At 49.3% G+C, this 14,121-nt stretch overlaps 1 protein-coding gene across 3 annotated transcripts in view; it reads left to right on the forward strand.

Annotated features, from left to right (window-relative positions):
• The window catches only part of DOP1B (DOP1 leucine zipper like protein B), a 106,980-nt gene that overhangs the window by 20,118 nt on the left and 72,741 nt on the right, over positions 1-14,121 (forward strand). For all 3 annotated transcript variants that reach the window (XR_008662908.1, XM_055313778.1, XM_055313779.1), the window contains exons 3-4: positions 10,658-10,839; positions 11,427-11,597. Coding sequence is in view for 2 of the 3 variants with exons in the window: in XM_055313778.1 (XP_055169753.1) it covers positions 10,658-10,839; positions 11,427-11,597 (353 nt within the window). In the remaining variant the exon portion in view is untranslated. The remainder of the gene's footprint in view (positions 1-10,657; positions 10,840-11,426; positions 11,598-14,121) is intronic.

Raw genomic sequence — 14,121 nt, forward strand, 5'->3', positions numbered from 1 at the left:
TTGTAGATTTGGATATGCTACACTTTACGGCCCAATGTTTGGTAACCGAGTCTGCAACGTCCGACCATCCTAAACCCACGGGAACCCGTTTCCTCTGTGGGCAGAAGCAGGCACACTTGTTTCTCAACAGTAAAGGCATTTGTGTGTCCTTAAAAGATGAAAATGTAAAAAAAAAAAAAAAAGATGCGGAATGTCCCATGCTGATGGGGGCCCTCACCTCTGCATTAGCATGGTTCTGGCTGGACTGAAGGTGCATACAGAGACTCTACATAGGATTTTGTCTCTCTGGCCTCACTGGCTTCACCCTCAGTGCACGAGCCCCATTATGTGTCTGAGGAGGTAGTATTCCTTCAGCATCGTGTGTTCAGCCTCTTGGTTCTGAGTGTTCCAGGCAGTTTTATAGCTGTTGAGTTTTGGGGAGCAGAGCCCACCTGGGCTTGAATGGTGCGCCGGTCACAATTCCCGGATGCCTTCTAGCAACCTCCTTCCTCCCATCACCGAGAGCTTGTTCTTTAACTGCCACCTGCTTCTATGCAGATGATTTATCACAGGGACAAGGAAGCAAAAGAAGAGCATAGAGAAGGGGAACCCCAGGTGGGATTCAGATCAGATTGAACAGGCAGGGGACGCCTGGGTGACTCAGTCAGTTGGGCATCTGCCTTCGGCTCAGGTCATGGTCCCAGGGTCCTGAGATCGAGCCCCAAGTCGGGCTCCCTGCTCAGTGGAGGGAGTGTGCTTCTCCCTCTCCCTCTGCCCCTTCTCCCGCTGGTGTGCTCTCTCGTTCTCTCTCTCTCTCAAATAGGTAAAACCTTAAAAAAGAAAAAGATTGAACAGGCAGCATAACATTGGAGAGACATGTTCTTCACATCCCAACCGCAACTCTGAGTTACAATTCCTTTTTTTTTTTCTTTTAAAGATTTTATTTATTCATGAAAGACAGAGAGAGAGGGAGAGAGAGGCAGGGACACAGGCAGAGGGAGAAGCAGGCTCCAGGCAAAGAGAGGGAGAGAGAGGCAGTCCCACAGGCAGGGAGCCCAATGTGGGACTCGATCCCGGGACTCCAGGATCACGCCCTGGGCCGAAGGCAGGCGGTCAACAGCTGAGCCACCCGGGCGTCCCTGAAGTACATTCCTTGCTGCACATGCAGATCACACGATCTCCGCTCCAGCGCCCTGCGGTGCCCGAGGCCCTGTGGGTTGGCAGAACCAGAGCACTGGGGAGGACGTGTCCAAGCTCCACTCGGCCACTCTGAGCCCATTTTGCTTGACATCGAGGATTGGGAAGTGCCGCCCCGGGGATCCTGAGAAACCTCTGTGCGGGAGGAGATAACATTTAGTCTCATTTGAGTGTGCCAGTTCTGTTCTTCTGGGTGTGAATTTTAGAGGCTACTGAGTTCCTCCAGTCGAACTTTTGGGAACTGAAGCCTGTTTGGGATTGGCGATGAGACTCTTCCCCCATGATACTCTTGCTGCTTTTCTGGCTCTGACTTTAACAAGTTGGTTTCCGTATAATAGGCTTTTGGTTGGTTTGTTAAATGTATCATTTGTATGTGGATTAAAAAAAAAAAAAGTTTAAAAAGCAGAAAAGGATTTGTATTCAGACAGCGAGTCACTTAGTATTTTAATGATATGCTTGCTTTTATTAGATCTTCTGGTTTGCGGTTACAAATTCTTAAGTATTTTAGTATCCTCTGCATCACGTATGTGTCATTGTTTAGTCCTGATGGGCATGTTTGCCCCACGTGTTCATTTCCTTTCATGTGGCTCACTCTCCGCCTCGGCTGCCTTGCCCTCCTGCCACCCTTGTCCATCATTCCATCCCCTTGGCTCCTCGCCCCCAAGACAGTGATTCCCTTTAGCGAGCCCCTTATGAGCTTGTCATTCATTGTTTTTCAAATCTGTCCTCCTCCAGAGGTGCCCTGCCACCCCTTTTACTGCTGAGGATGCTGAGGGAAGAAGCTCAGGCTTGCTTGAGGCTTGGTCAGGGGTCAGCGTATCGTGCTTCAGCTCAGAGCCCACGTGCAGGTGCACGGCTGGGGGGTGGGGGGCTTGGGACCTGCCCTGCTGTGGGAAAAGAATAAGATGCGAGTCTGGAAACGTGCAAGGCATGACAGCTAGCCATCCCAAGTTTCCCTGTGGGAAGACAGGGGAAATTGCTCTTAGTGGTGGGGGGAGTGGTTTCTACAATCTAGACGTTGCACTAAACTCACAAGCGGAAAAATAAAGAGCAACATTTGGACATGTGTGTTGCCGCTTGCCTTCTAGGAGGTAGCAATGCCTCTGCTGTGTTGTGGTTTGGCTTTTGTGTTTGGAGAGAGGGAGGGAGAGAATCCGATGTGGACTCCACTGCCCAGCGCAGGTCCCGACAACAGGGCTCGATCTCACGACCCTGAGCTCATGACCTGAGCCTAAATCAAGAGTTTTCTGACCCAGTATGGAGGTTCCCACGTCCTCTCCGCTGAGACTCTAGGGTGGACCGATGCTTGTGTCACACGTGTACAGATGTGTGCATTCCTTGTTAAGCCTGCTGCCCTGGGGGAGTCGGAACAAGGAACATCTGGAACATCTTAGCTCCTTTTAAGTCCCGCCTGCACGACCAGGGCCCTGTGTTTCAGGACCTTGTGCCAGGCTGGCCCGCTAAGGAAGGGTGGTGCTCCCACCGGGCCCCAGGTCAGCTGGCTCCGAGCCTGGGCTCTGCATCACATGTCCCCTGCCCTGGCCTCACTTTCTCATGAGTTAGACCAGCAAAGCCTCCCCTCCACGGCAGAGCCGACTCAGGCTCAGCTGAGAAAAATGAGTTTCCAAGACTGCCCCGCCGAGGCGTGGGCCCAGGCCTTGTGGTATCCGGGCCATGGTTCCCGGGGATGCGTGGTCAGTGGCAGCTGCAGGTCGGCCTGCCTGCTGTGCGCCGCCCTGGCCGGGCCTGGGGTAGCCACTGCCTTGGCCATCAGGCCGCGCTTCGTAAAGCCTCCCCTAGCATGTGTGCTCAGCCTCTGGTTGTGCTCCTCGCGGGCAGCATGGTATTTGCTCAGAAAGCTTAAGTTAATATTAGCTGCAGCAATAAGATAAAACCGATGCAAAGGGAATAAAAGTAATCCTAAGACATTTCAAAAAGGAAGCAGTGTGTTCCAACGCGTCTCTACCCCCAGTGGACGGGGAGTTCAGCAGAGATTGCTGCTGTGGCCTGCTAGGAGCTCGCTGTCTTGCGAGCTGAGGTCGTGGGGTGTGGGTGTTGCAAGCCAAAAGTTGACTACTCACTTGGGGTCACCGCTCTGCAGGTTGGCCCCAGGCGGTCAGCTGATGCGTCAGTGCAGCGCAGTCGTGTTTCAATCCGTGACCTTTCTAAGAAGGAAGCTCTTCATTTACAGAGGGGTTGTGCCGGTGTCACTCCCCCAGTCAAACAACAGCTGACTTTGTTGGTTCTCTGAAACCCCAGCTCCCTGTCGTGGCTGTTAGGGATCAATCATTTCTCCTCTTGTCTCTTGCCATCCTCCCCCGCCCTGCTCCCAAGCTGGCACTGTGGCCGAGTCACTGCCATTTCAGCCAAGGCATGACACTCTTTGCCATCTCCACCTTCCGTACGTGGCCTACTTTAGTGTGGGACACTCTGGCCAGTTTGTTCTTACTCAGTGTCTGTCCTGTTTTCCTTCTGTCTGAAGGGCACCGTTGGTGTACCTTGGCAAGTATTTAATGACTATTCAAGCTTGTGCCACTTGGCCAGCCTCACTCGCTGCACAGCTTCGTTTTTGCGGCATGAAACGAGCATCCTTTTAACGATGACCAACTTCCAGGAAGAGGACCTGCTGGTATTTTACCATTTGCTCCATGCGAGACCTGCTTTTAAATTGGCTTGCTTGTGTTTCTCTGTAGATGAGCACCTGGCATCCTGAGGTCAGTGTTATCATGGTGAAAAGGTTTGGGCGATCTCCCTTAGGAACTTTCTAAAACCGAATATAAGTTACCCCCTATCCATATTGTTAAATCACCCTAAACATTTTTTTTTCAGTTGTGATAAAACACACTTAACATACAATTTACCTTCACCATTTTTTAAGTGTACTAAATTGCCTTTTGAGTCCATGGTCTGCCCTTTTGGAATCTTTAATCCTGTTTCTTACACAACACCCTTCTGAATTGTGCTGAGAGTGCTAGAGAACATCAGGCTGCCAGATAGTGTGATGCCAGAATAAAATAAAGTGCAGCGCAGACATTGTCTTGGGTGGAGCAAAGTGAGACACTTCCTGGTCTCCATTAATGAGGCGTGAATGTGGCTCAAACCCTTTCTTTTTCAAACTTAAGTTTTGTGAATTTTTCATTATTTTATTTTAAGGTCAGCCTGCTGAGCTGATGCATACAATGAGGTCCAAAATATTACATCTTGATTGTAGCTCAAGGAATGTTTTTCAAAATAGTGTAGCTTTTAAGGAAAACAAGGAAGGAAGGTTTATTTCTGGTTTAATCGTAGCTCTTCCTTTCTGTTTAGCACTTTTCAAAGTGATTTTGAAAACATGGCCATTTTTTCCTTCCAGATTCATGAGTTTCCTTGAGTTATTTAGTCTATAGCTGAAGAACATTTCTCATCTTTGTTTTTTAACAAATGTTTCTCATCATTTTTATTCAGTGTTTATCATGTGTGTTGTATATATAACATAAATATATATGTGTGTATATATATATATATTTCATAGACTGTGTTTGTATATATCTCTCTGTGCATCTATTAAGCTTACTTGGGTTTCTAGTGTCCTGAAAAACACAACCCAAATAATGAAAGTTCCCTGGAAATTCTCACTGGGCTTTCCCTGCTGGAGAAGCACAGTGCCTGGATAGAGGCTGGCCTTCCCTAACCCACACCAGAGTTCCAGTCTCGGCAGCTCTCGAATACCCAGGAGGAAATCCGGAGTTTTGAAGTGCTAGAAGGTGAACTCAGTTCAGGTGGCTATTTAATTAAGGGTTAAAAACTCACACTCAGAAGCACCTGGGTGGCTCAGTGGTTTAAGCTTCTGACTCTTGGTTTCAGCTCAGGTCATGATCTCATGGTGGTGAGATCAAGCTGCATGTCAGGCCCCACGCTGGTTGGGGAATCTATTTGGGATTCCCTCCCCCCACCTTTCTCCCCCCTCCCCACCACCCCTGCTCGCTTATGAGTGTCTGTGCGCGCGCTCTCTCTCTCTCTCTCTCTCTAAAAAAAAAGGGGGAAAAAGCCTCACACTCAAGAGAGGTTGGACCGAGTCCCTGGGCCCCTTCAGGATTTATTAAAAGGAGTCCCTTTGTTCTCGGTTGAGGAAAGAGTTTTCAGTTTGTTCAACATATAGACGTCACTCGGGAGTTCATGGTTCTTGGCAGCTCAGCTGCAGGAGCAGTTGGATGAAACACAGCATTGGCTTCTTTTGTCTTTTTGGGTGGTCAAATATATATAAAACTTACCATTTTAACTGTTTACGAGTGTACTGTTCAGTGGTATTCAGCGTGTTTACCTTGTACAACCAGCACCACCATCCAAAACTGAGACCGTTTCTATGAGACATGGGCTGCCCTTTCCCCTCCCCCGCCTCCCAGGTCCCCCACCCCCACCGTTCCATTTCCCGTGTCTGTCACTTTGACAACACTAGGGACCTCATGGAAGTGGAGTCAGTGTTCATCCTTTTGCATCTGGCTCATTGCACTGAGTGCAGTCTTCGGGGTTCATCCATGTAGCGTGCCTCAGGATTTCCTTCCTTGCTAAGGCTGAGTACTGGTCTACTGTGTACACCACATTTTATTGATGCATTCATTGACATCTGGGTTGTTTTCACGTTTTGGCTATTGTGAATAGGGCTGCAGTGAACAGAGGTGTGCAGATACCTCTTTGAATCCTTGCTCTCAGTTCCTCTGCACATGTGCTCAGAAGTGGAATTGCTGGATCATATAGTAATTTGGTAAACAAGTCAAACATTTAATCTTTTTTTTTTAAGATTTTTTTTTTTTTTAAGTAAACTCTCCACCCAATGTGAGACTTCAACTTAACGACCCCATGATCAACAGCCCCATGCTCTATCGACTGAGCCGGCCAGGCGCCCCTGATCTTTTGAGGAGCCACCCTACTGTTTGCCCGGAAATGGCACCAGTTTACATTCCCACCAGCAGTGCACAGCACTCAGTTTTGAAACCTCCTAGGCCCAGGCTCTTCTAAATAGAACATTTTCTTTTTCAAAAAGCAGTGACAGCCATGGGCATCTGGCTTACTCTGAGAGAGGATGGCACAAAAGGCCTCCAATTTCCTCCTGAGAAGTGTTTTTCAGATCCTAAAAGTGGGCTGGCCACATGAGCCAAGCACTTCCTTAGTGCGGGGGTGCCTGAGTTGCCAGCTCCCAGGTAGCAGAGTTCCCAAGTCAGAGGTGGCCGACTCAAGAAATCCCCCATGGCTGGACCACCGCCCTGAGCTCTGAGTCTTTAGCAGCCAAAGCAGGGGAATGAATCACTGGAGGACTCCTTCCCTTTTAAGTCTACCCTGAAAACATGGAGATGGTCACAGCCATGCATTAACCCCCAGCGAGACTAAAGATAAAGTCTTACAGAAGGAGAATTTAGGGGAACCAGCGTGGGGACCTTCCTGGTAGCCTTTACCACTGACCAGAGGCAACTGGCTCTTCCTTCACTAGTCCCGCCCCCGGAGTCTCTGCACACAGGGGAGGGGGATGGTGAGGGAGCAGACCACTGTTTCCTTAATGGCACCAAGAGTTGGCTTATGTTCCCCTTCTGGCATGTTTGTGAGATACTTATTACTACTCACCCAGAAGGTGTGTTTATTTTTTAGATTTTTCTTTATTTTTGAGAAAGAGAGAGTGCACGCTCACATGAGCAGGAGGGAGGGAGAGGGAGAAGCAGGGTCAACCACTGAGCCACCCAGGGGTCCCTTGTGCTTCATTTTCAATCTGTCATTATAATAATGACACTGTGCCAGACATTGTGCTATCCTCTTTGCATGGGGTGTCTCATTTGATGTATGCAACTTTGTGAGGTGCCATGATCTCCATTTTTCTAGATGAAACCATAGCCAGAAAGTTTAGAGTTTGCCCAACAAGCAGATGGTGGAACAGGCATGCCAGGCTCTCAACCCCAAACCTCCCATTATTAGACCAGGATTATAATAATTCAGTATTGTTTTTTTAGCCTAGCCTCAGTGTAGAAGCACCTGTTAAGTGCCAGGCTCTGTGCAAAGTGGGTTAGCACAAATGCTGTGACCTAGGCACGATTTCAGCCCTGTGATTAGTGATGAAAATGATGCAGAAGGGTTGACTCTCCTAACTGCTCTAAGGAGCTGGCTGGCAAAGTCTGGCCACATCCTGACTCTAGGTGAGGAACTTAACTTGATTCCCCATCTCTGGGTGGCTCTGCTCTGCTCCTGAACTTGTGTGCTTTGATCTAACTTGACAGTCTGGTGGGTGAAAAGAATGGTATTGTCTTGTAGTCCTAATCTACATTTTTCTTACCAGGAAGGACAAGCACCTTCTCATTTTTCTAAGTACTGTCTGTTTATATCTTTTGTTTTTCCTGAATTTTCAGATCCGACAGCTTCCTTTATCTCTAGGTACCTCAGCGGCACTGAGTCCCTCCCTGTCTCAGACATACGTGTTTGCGTGGATTGACACGGACAGTATCCGGTGACCGACCCATTCCCTGTTTACTAGTCATGGCCTCAGCTCTTAGTTACGTTTCTTTTCCTATGTCTTTTTTCAAATTAGATCAAGTCACACATTTAAATGAGATAGAAATAGCGAGCAGCCTCATTCATTTGGAATGGGTGGTTGTGGTTCACTGTGATTGCGTGTATGTGGGAAGGAGTTTATCAGTCAGGATAGTGAGGGTTATGCCATGGTAACAAACAGTCCCTCGTCTCAGTGAGTCATACACAGTTGAGTTCGGCCTCACTGGGTCAGCACACGGTTTCTGCTCTGTAATTTCTCAGGCAGCCAGGCTGGGAGAGGCGTCAGCTCAGCCCACATCTCCATGATCTTAGAGTCAAGAAGAGAGAACCCAACATGCTTTGAGTCGGCTTTTAAAGCCTGTGCCTGCATGACACGTATCACCCCACTCATCCCACTGGCCCGAGTAAGTCATGCGGCCACACCTGGGGTCAAAAGGGCAGAGGAATGGGATTCCGAACATCCACAGCCCAAGGAAGGCAAACGCCATTGGGTCCCAGATAACCACCATGGGGAGTGCCCCATCTTTTCCACCTCAAACAGCAGAAGTCCTTAGAATACACTGAGTAGCACAGACGTGCTGACTTAAAAAAAAACAAATGGTTGAAGGCATCTGGGTGGCTCAGTTGGCTAAGTGTCTGACTTTGGTTTGGGTCATGATTGCAGCCTACTAGGATGGAGCCCCGCATTGGGCTCCCTGCTCAGTGGGGAGCCTGCTTCTCCCTCCCCCCCTGCCTCTCCCCTCATTCTCTCTCTCTCTCTCTCCAAATAAATAAAATCTTAGAAGAAAAAGGAAACACAAGTGCTTGATCTTGACAAAAAAGATTGCTACAGGTGAAGACAGAGAGGCCCTCTTTCCTGCTCTTGAATCCCGTTATCAATGAGCCAGTCAAGTCGCAGACATGGTTTTCTAGAAGCCGAGTCTTCAGGACTGGCCGGGAGTTGATACATGTTGAAGCCGAGTGATGGTTGTATGGCTGTTCCAACTGTTTTTCTATGTTTTTTAAAATGTCCATAATAAAATACAGCTTCCTGTGCATTTGGCACATTCATTTCCTCTCCGCCAAAGCTGTCTTACTTTGTTCTTATCCCGTTACAGCATGTGTTTCAAGTTACCTCAGGATTTGTTTTTTGACAGAAGAACATTAAAAAAAAAATATTTTGGGGGCCCTGGGGTGGCTCAGTTGGTTAAATGTCTGACTCTTGACTTTGGCTCAGGTCATGCTCTCAGGGTGATGAGATCAAGCCCCTCAGTGGGCTCCATGCTTGGTGAAGAGTCTGCTGGGGACTCTCCCTCCCCCCCTCCCCCCTGCTCACATTCATGCACTCACACTCTCTCTCAGTCTGTCAAATAAATTAAAATCTTTAAAAAAAATATTTTGTTGGTTTCCCTTTGTTTTAAAATATCAGACATTTACATACAATGTTTTAAGGTGTTTCTTGACCTCTAGTTACATGGGGGTGTTTTTGAGACACGGGTTTATTGAATTGGAGAGTTCAGTTAGACTACAGGCTTGTGATGAAAAATATAATTTTCCTTCCTTTCCCTTTACCTCCTGCATAACCTCAGTGTATGTTTTAGGGGCAGGATCATTTTCCTTGTTTATAAAAAGAAAGCTGTCACGGCCCTAAGACCATATGGTCTAGGGGCCAGCAGTTGGGAGACAGAGATAGAATGCAGTTGGCATCACACACGTCTTATGACATTCTTCCAGAATGCCTGCTTTGTTTTAGGCTCTGTGCAGAGTGCTGCTGAAAACCGCAGAGAGGAAGACAACAGACCCGGCCCTCAGAGAGTTGCTCACCGCCTAAGGCAGCCCCGGAGCAGATAATCATTAGAACAGTGTTGTATTGGTGACAGATGGGATGGACACATGGGACCCGGCGCAGGAGTAACTAGACTTGGGGCACCCTGCTGGGGATGGGGGGACATTCACCTCCACGAGAGGGGATGCTAAGTCTCCTGCGGGGAAGGAGGTTGGGGGCAGAGAGAGCGCGCAGGCAGGAATCACAACTGGATCTTGTTGCTACAGAGTTTGAAGCTGATGAATTAAGAGATGGGGGCGGGGGAGGGGGCAAAGCAGGCAGGACTCATGCTATGGAGGCCTTTGAGTGGCTTTTTAAGAAGCGTGGACTTCACCCCGTAGGCTTTGAGCAAATATTTGTGGATCATTCCATAATGACAGACACTTTGTGTTCTAAGATTGAGTCATGAGGACCCACCCAGACGCAGCAGTGTGCCAGTGGTCACTCGAGGCTGTGCAGGGAGGCAGTGATCCGCTCACACTCCTGACCGTGTTTCTCAGGTACCCCCAGTACCCGGGCTGCTTGAATGCAGATGAGGCCTGTGTCCGGCTGGCAGAGGCCTGGCTCAGGAATCCTGTTGTTGCACCCCAGCAGGGTTGGGCCCTTTCTCCAGTGGGATGTGGGTCCCTCCCTGCAGGATCACCACAGCTAAAGATTCCAGGACTCGTGGCCTAGAGGTGTGCCCCCCTCCCCCCACTTTTCTTCTGGGGTAACCCCTCGCTCAGAGCCACCTGGCTGTGAGAATGATGGGGATAATTCAGACCTTCTCTTTTCACTGGGCAGATTCCAAGGGCCTCCCCAGCACACAGGCAAGGGTCCTCCTAGGGATGAGGGTCGCCTCCCCTGATACAGTCCATGTTCTGTTTGGACTCGTGTGTGCACAGGAGCCCTCACTGGTACCCAGGTTCCCACGTGTGACCGACACACTGGTCTGATGGTGACAGTGTCCCCTGCTCTTGATTCTGATGCCTGCCTCATCTCCAGCCTTGCCAGGGGCTTCACTGGTACCCGTGTCCCTGGAGCCTGGCTCGTGGCCCCCCTGGTGTTCCCTACACAGGCCCTCTGTCTTCGGTTGGCGTTTGCTGGAGTCTTCCTGGCTGCGGGTGACTTACTTGACATTGTAAATGTCCATACCTTCTTCCTCATGTTTTTCCTCCTGTTTTCTAGGCCCTCCAGAGTAACCTGAGGTATTCCTTATTGCCAAAACGGCTCATTATCAGCAAGAGGTTAGCTCAGTGCCTGCATCCTGCTTTGCCCAGCGGTGTGCACCTAAAAGCCCTAGAAACCTACGAGATTATCTTCAAAATTGTGGGGACCAAATGGCTGGCCAAGGATTTGTTCCTATACAGGTATAGTAGCCTCCCTATCACGTTACTGTCTTATTACCTGAGCAACCAGGATTTCAGTTCGCAAGATTAGAAGATGACAAACAAGCAAAATAGGAGGTGGTGGGCAACAGTTCATGTACACACAACAGCAGGACATAACCAGCGGTCACCTCTGGAGCACAGCACCCAGGCCTTTCTTTGAGCGTGTTCTAAGTAGGACCGTGTCATACCTACTGTCTATCTAGATGCCTGCTCTTGGCCGAACGGTATGTTGTGACCGTTGTGGCACCAGCAAGCGTCTACAACCCCAGTGTAAATGGCTGGCTGGCTGTTCTTGAAAACTTTTAGGGATCCCTGGGTGGCGCAGCAGTTTGGCGCCTGCCTTTGGCCCAGGGCACGATCCTAGAGACCCGGGATCGAGTCCCACGTCGGGCTCCTGGTGCATGGAGCCTGCTTCTCCCTCTGCCTGTGTCTCTGCGCCTCTCTCTCTCTCTCTCTGTGACTATCATAAAAAAAAAAAAGAAAAAAAGAAAAAGAAAACTCCTTTTAGCTGGGTGATTGTTCCAGACTTCTGATTCAGTGTCTCATTTATCCCCTCTCTCCCACAGCTGTGGGTTGTTTCCTCTTCTGGCAAACGCGGCGATGTCGGTGAGGCCTGTGCTGCTCGGCCTGTATGAGAAGTACTTTCTCCCGCTGCAGAAGCTGCTCCTGCCCAGTCTCCAGGCCTTCATCGTGGGCCTGCTGCCCGGCCTGGAGGAGGGCTCCGAGATCTATGACAGGTGGGTCTCGTCCGGTGCTGATGGCTGTGCTGCTTGCGTGTGACGCCACTGCTTTGGGAAGCAGGCCAGGAGGTACAGAGGTCTGTGTGGCAGGGAATGATGCTTGACGTTGCTGTGCTGGTCTCCACTTGACCAAATACCGTGTCCTCCTCGGAATTGTCTTCAGTGAGTCAGAAAGTGAGAAGGTTTCCCAGAGGCCCACAGTCAGCGAGTGGCAGAGCTGGGCACGTAGGTCAGATTCTGAAGTCTTCCTTCTTCCCATTACACTAGGCTGCTTGCAGAGCCGTGCTTTATTTATGGCTAGGGCTGGAAAAGGCGATGTTAAGCAGAATAGCTTCAAAATTTCAGCACCGCTTTGGGGAAATTTGTAAAGCTCATATGCATAGAAGGTCACGCAGGGATTTTTTGTTTCTGGGTTTTTTTGGTCATGCTCAGGAGCAGAAGAAAGCGTATATCCATTCAGACTATTGGGTATACACAGTAGCCTATTTTTCAGGAATTATCATGTAGGAACTCACTTCCGTCATATTAACCATTCTGAGTGATCACTGTGATTAACCTCTGTTAATAGGACCTGCTTCAAGAGCCCATGTGCAGCCTGACTGGGAGGTTTAGAAACCTCTGTGCTTGCAAAAGTTTCCATCTGATTACACAATGCACTACTCAGATTTTCCCCACACCAGAGGCCCCAGCCACACCGCCTTTGTCTGTCATGTTGGCTGTGACTCGGGGGGTGCGGAGGCTGGGGTGGAATCAAGGAATCAATTCAAGGTCTGCTTCAAGTGTTCCCCTAAACTCAGAGAAACCAAGTAATGAAACGGTTTGAGGGGTTGTGGCTAGTGACCAAGGCTACATTTAAGTCATGAGCATTTGTAGTAGAATTTGACAAACTTAACCAAAAATTTGCATTGTAATATATCTAGCGTTCACGTAGAGCACGTGGTGGCTTCCCACTTCCCAGTGAAGGGTCCATCTTTGCAGTGGGTTGGGTCGGTGGGATCCATTTCCTTAAAAGGCAGAGTCTGTCTCGTTGCTGTTTTAAGCCTGTGCCCGCAGGCAAGATGGGTTAGGTGTGTGGAGATAATGAACTGGAGGTCATGTAGGGGTCAGCAAGAGGACCCTTACCAGACCTGTCTCTTAACCCCTAGTCCCAGGCTCTTTCTAGAAGTGCTGGCCCGTTCATGTTTCCCAAACAGATCCGTGTATGTTCGTGTGTGTGTTTATAAATGTTTTTTTCCATCATCTGACAGATGAATACATCAGTTCCCAAAATGTGAATTTGTGAGAATGAATCACACCAGAAGAGTTTAAATAGTTGGGGCGGGTGTTTTTGTGCATTCTCTTAGCTGATCAATGAGGATTCATTGGAACAGTTGCTAAAGTTGCTTAACATGGATCTCTTGGTGTGATTTCTTGATATCGAACCAAGAGCTGAGTAGAGCTGCATGAATCACTGAGTGGATGGAACCATGACAGAAAACCAGGCCAAGTGTCTGCGGCACCCCAAAGCCATTCGTTATCAGCTCTCCAAGGTGGATGCTGGTGGAAGATTCTAGAATCTTTGAGTGGATGTGTCTGAGCACAGTAATTGGGACAACAGCACCAGAGTCTTTGGTCTCTGTATCCATGTTAGTTTGAGGAAAGTCGGTATCTCTCTTTTCCCCTACGTGCTCAGGGACCGAGGCAGATACCCCCAGCAAACCCTGTGCAGGAACAACAAAGGGAGGGGCAGGGGGAGGGGATCTTGATGTCCCCATTGGCAGCAGATGCAGAGGGCTGAGTTTGGCTGGGGCCGCTGCAGGCCGGGTGACTCACTAGTTCCCTGGAGCCGTAGACTGTTCCTGGCTTGTGCTTGTCCACGAACCCTAAGAACAGAGACTCTGGCCAGTTAGGACTAACTCTTCACACTGGCTTTCTAGTCCTTGTGTGCCTGCACACTAATCGTGGCCAGAATTTCTTCTTTAAAGGGCCCATGAGGTAGCTTCACAGCTGTGTTTTGCTGCCCTGAGAAAGTAGGGAGAAAGTACCAGACTCCCCTTCTGAGGATTTGGGGGAAAGGTGACTATTTCCAGAGGTCTGTGAGCAAGCAAAAATGTGAGTCAGCGGTTCTCAGCTGGGCTGAATCTGTGTCCCCCACAGACATTTGACATCATTCCTTTGGCTGTTACCACTGGGGTAGAGAGGGTGCTACTGGCATCTAGTGCTAACATCCTGCCGCAACATGATTGTCCCCACGACGAGGGCTTATCTGGCCCCAAAGTCCATCTTGTCAGGGTTGAGAGAGCCTGATGTAAATAGAAGTTGAAACATATTTTTTTAAGATTTATTTGAGAGAGAGAGAGAGAGAATGCGCATGCATGCGAGCAGGGGGAGGGGCAGAGGGAGAGGGGGAGAGAGAGAGAATCCTAGGGCGACTCCGCGCTGAGGTCAGATGTGGGGCTGGATCCCACCACCCTGACACCATGACCTGAGCTGAAAGCAAGAATCAGATGCTTAACTGACTGAGCTGCCCAGGTGCCCAGAA

The sequence above is a fragment of the Nyctereutes procyonoides genome, unplaced genomic scaffold (assembly GCF_905146905.1).
Source record: "Nyctereutes procyonoides isolate TBG_1078 unplaced genomic scaffold, NYPRO_anot_genome, whole genome shotgun sequence".
Taxonomy (NCBI): domain Eukaryota; kingdom Metazoa; phylum Chordata; class Mammalia; order Carnivora; family Canidae; genus Nyctereutes; species Nyctereutes procyonoides.